We start from the raw sequence: 2545 nt of genomic DNA on the forward strand, positions 1-2545 counted from the left end.
CCAGGTAACGACCGCATCCAGAAACGCCCGGGTGATACGTTGTCTATAGCAAGACCCACATCGTCTTTACAAAGACGTAACGTCAAGTTTGCCACGCAACGTCGTATTTAAAAAGACGCACCCGAAATTGCTCTTTTAGGGGAAAGAGCTCTTTTAGCGTGCTGAGGCGCACAGGGGAGATGATCATCTGCAACACAAACAGGGGGGTAGTGCAGCCTGATGTGTGCAACCCACTCGACACGGGAAACCACCACCACTGAAGCGCCGTCCGACGTGACGTTGAGAGTGACCGACTGAAAGGGAACTGTAATTACTGCCGCACTCATATTTTTTTAATATATATAATACCACAAATTTTCACAGTACAATTCAGATACCAAATCACAATTTACAATGATTTGCTTAATGTGAAAACTGAGTGAAGAGTTTTTATCTCTGTTTATCGTAACAGCTGAGATGTATGGGGTTATACTTGTTCCATTATTCCAAAAAATAGATTATGATTCACAAATAAATGTAAAGAGATTCACAAAAATTAAATTAACAAATAAATAGAATGAGATCCAAAAATAGATTTCAGTTTCACAAACATGAATTAAAGTAAAAAAAAAATGATATTTGCAAAATAAAAAAAAATAAAAAAAATTACAAAGATGTTGTTTATATCACAAACACAACTCTGCCTGCCATTCATTTGTGAGTCATAATACATTTGAAAATGGCTTCCAGTGCATTTGTGGATCACCACATGTATTTGTGGATTTTGAAACCTTTCTAGTGTCAAGACGCACACAAATCCACAAAATAGGTGGACTCCACCCACCATCTACTCAAGGCAAGCCAGTCAGATAACGGCTACACTGTGCTGACCAATCGTAGCACGTTCTCCTTACAACTAATCACATCATCTGCATGGTCTCAAATTGGAAGCATAAGGTCAATAAATCTTGGTAAGAAATCCACAAATGTACTGGAAGTGACTCACAAATTAATGGCAGGCAGAGTTGTGTTTGTGACAAAAATGTACTTGTAAATATTTTATTTGCAAATCTCATTCTATTTATTTGTGAATTTTGGTAGTGTGAGGAGGTTGTGTCACTGAAATAGCACTAAGTGACAAGGTCAATTACAAACTATGTCATCCCTTTAAAGTCCCTGAATATTCTATGCGCATACCCATGGTCACAGAGTTGGAGATAGTTTAGGCTGAATTGTGTTATTATTGTTGTAGTTATTCTTATTAATCTTGACTCACCCACTTCCAGAACTACAGTTGCATTGGCTGAAAGTCCTCCAGCAAACACTAAACACATGTAAACTCCTTTATCCTCAGTTCTGACACTCTTCAGTCTGAGAGAGAAGTTTCCTTTGGGGATTTCAGCAGTGAAGAGCTCAACTCTGTCTATGTATCGCTCATTTGATGAATGTGCCTCATTGTTTTGGTAGAGCAGAACCAGAATATTTCCATCTGTTTTCCTCCATAAAACCTCTTCAATGTGTTCAGGTTTGATGTGAGAGTCTACAGAGCAGTTCAGAGTGACGTCCTCACCATCATATGCAGAAACAGACCGATCTGATCCTGATACTAGCAAACGCTCTGAAAGAATAAAGTTACAATATCACAGTATGAAATCTACAGCACAAAGTTAAGTTGAAATAGATCCACTGTCAATTTCACACTCACCAACATCTTTTATCTGAACCACAGTTTCTCCAGAATCCTGCTGACTGTAGACTCTACATGTGTATCGTCCCTCATCTTCAGCTCTCAGATTGTCCAGACAGAGGGAGAAGTTTCCATGTTGAATCTGATCAGTAAAGAAATGAGCTCTATCATGATAATCCTGCTGCTGGGCCTCTGGTCGACTCTCACCATCTTGATACAGATGAACCAGAGTCTGTGAGTCTGTTCTTCTCCATTCCACCTCCAGACCCTCCATTAGTAAGAGTTCATCAACATAACAGAGCAAAACCACTGAAGATCCCAGAGGAGCAACCAGAGGGCCAGCGGAACTGCGAACAATCAACCCTGAAAATAAACAGAAACGGATTAAATAAAGATTTTGAAACAATAAAATGTTCCAAGGAACAGTAAAAGCCTTTAATGAGCTGGGCTAAGTCATTAAAACATTAAATAGGTTGATCACTGTGTTTTTGCTTGACACAGCCTGACTCAGCCCAGTTCATTATAGGCTTTTTACACTAACCACGTGAGTGTCCTGAAATATTTTGTTGTTTCATTTTACATTTACCTCTCAAGTAGGGGTGTGGATATGATGATTTTTGATCGTGGACGATTAAAATGTCTCCACGATCTGCTTTTGAAGAAATATAGCTACAGCACACATTCTATCAGTTACAGTTCTGACGCCTCTGTCTCAATATACTGTACAACACGACATACATTCACATCAAATAATTAAGCGGTAGTTACACTCATGGGACACTGCACTAATTTGCAATCATTAAGCATTTCATTCGCCTGCTGTTCTGACATGCGCTTTTTCTGAGCGTGTACGCCTGAAGCGTGTGCACACAAAAAAGC

General features: G+C 39.3%; 1 protein-coding gene across 1 annotated transcript in view; it reads right to left on the minus strand.

Moving 5' to 3' along the window:
* Positions 1–2187, minus strand: part of LOC107673185 (selection and upkeep of intraepithelial T-cells protein 2-like) — a 5888-nt gene extending 3701 nt beyond the window's left edge. Inside the window, exons 1-3 of the mRNA XM_016466684.1 lie at positions 2148–2187; positions 1685–2029; positions 1256–1597 (exon numbers count right to left, since the gene is read on the minus strand). Coding sequence (XP_016322170.1) covers positions 1256–1597; positions 1685–2029; positions 2148–2187 — 727 coding nt within the window. The remainder of the gene's footprint in view (positions 1–1255; positions 1598–1684; positions 2030–2147) is intronic.
* Positions 2188–2545: the final 358 nt, after the last annotated feature.

Source organism: Sinocyclocheilus anshuiensis, unplaced genomic scaffold (assembly GCF_001515605.1).
Source record: "Sinocyclocheilus anshuiensis isolate Anshui unplaced genomic scaffold, SAMN03320099.WGS_v1.1 scaffold724, whole genome shotgun sequence".
Lineage (NCBI taxonomy): Eukaryota > Metazoa > Chordata > Actinopteri > Cypriniformes > Cyprinidae > Sinocyclocheilus > Sinocyclocheilus anshuiensis.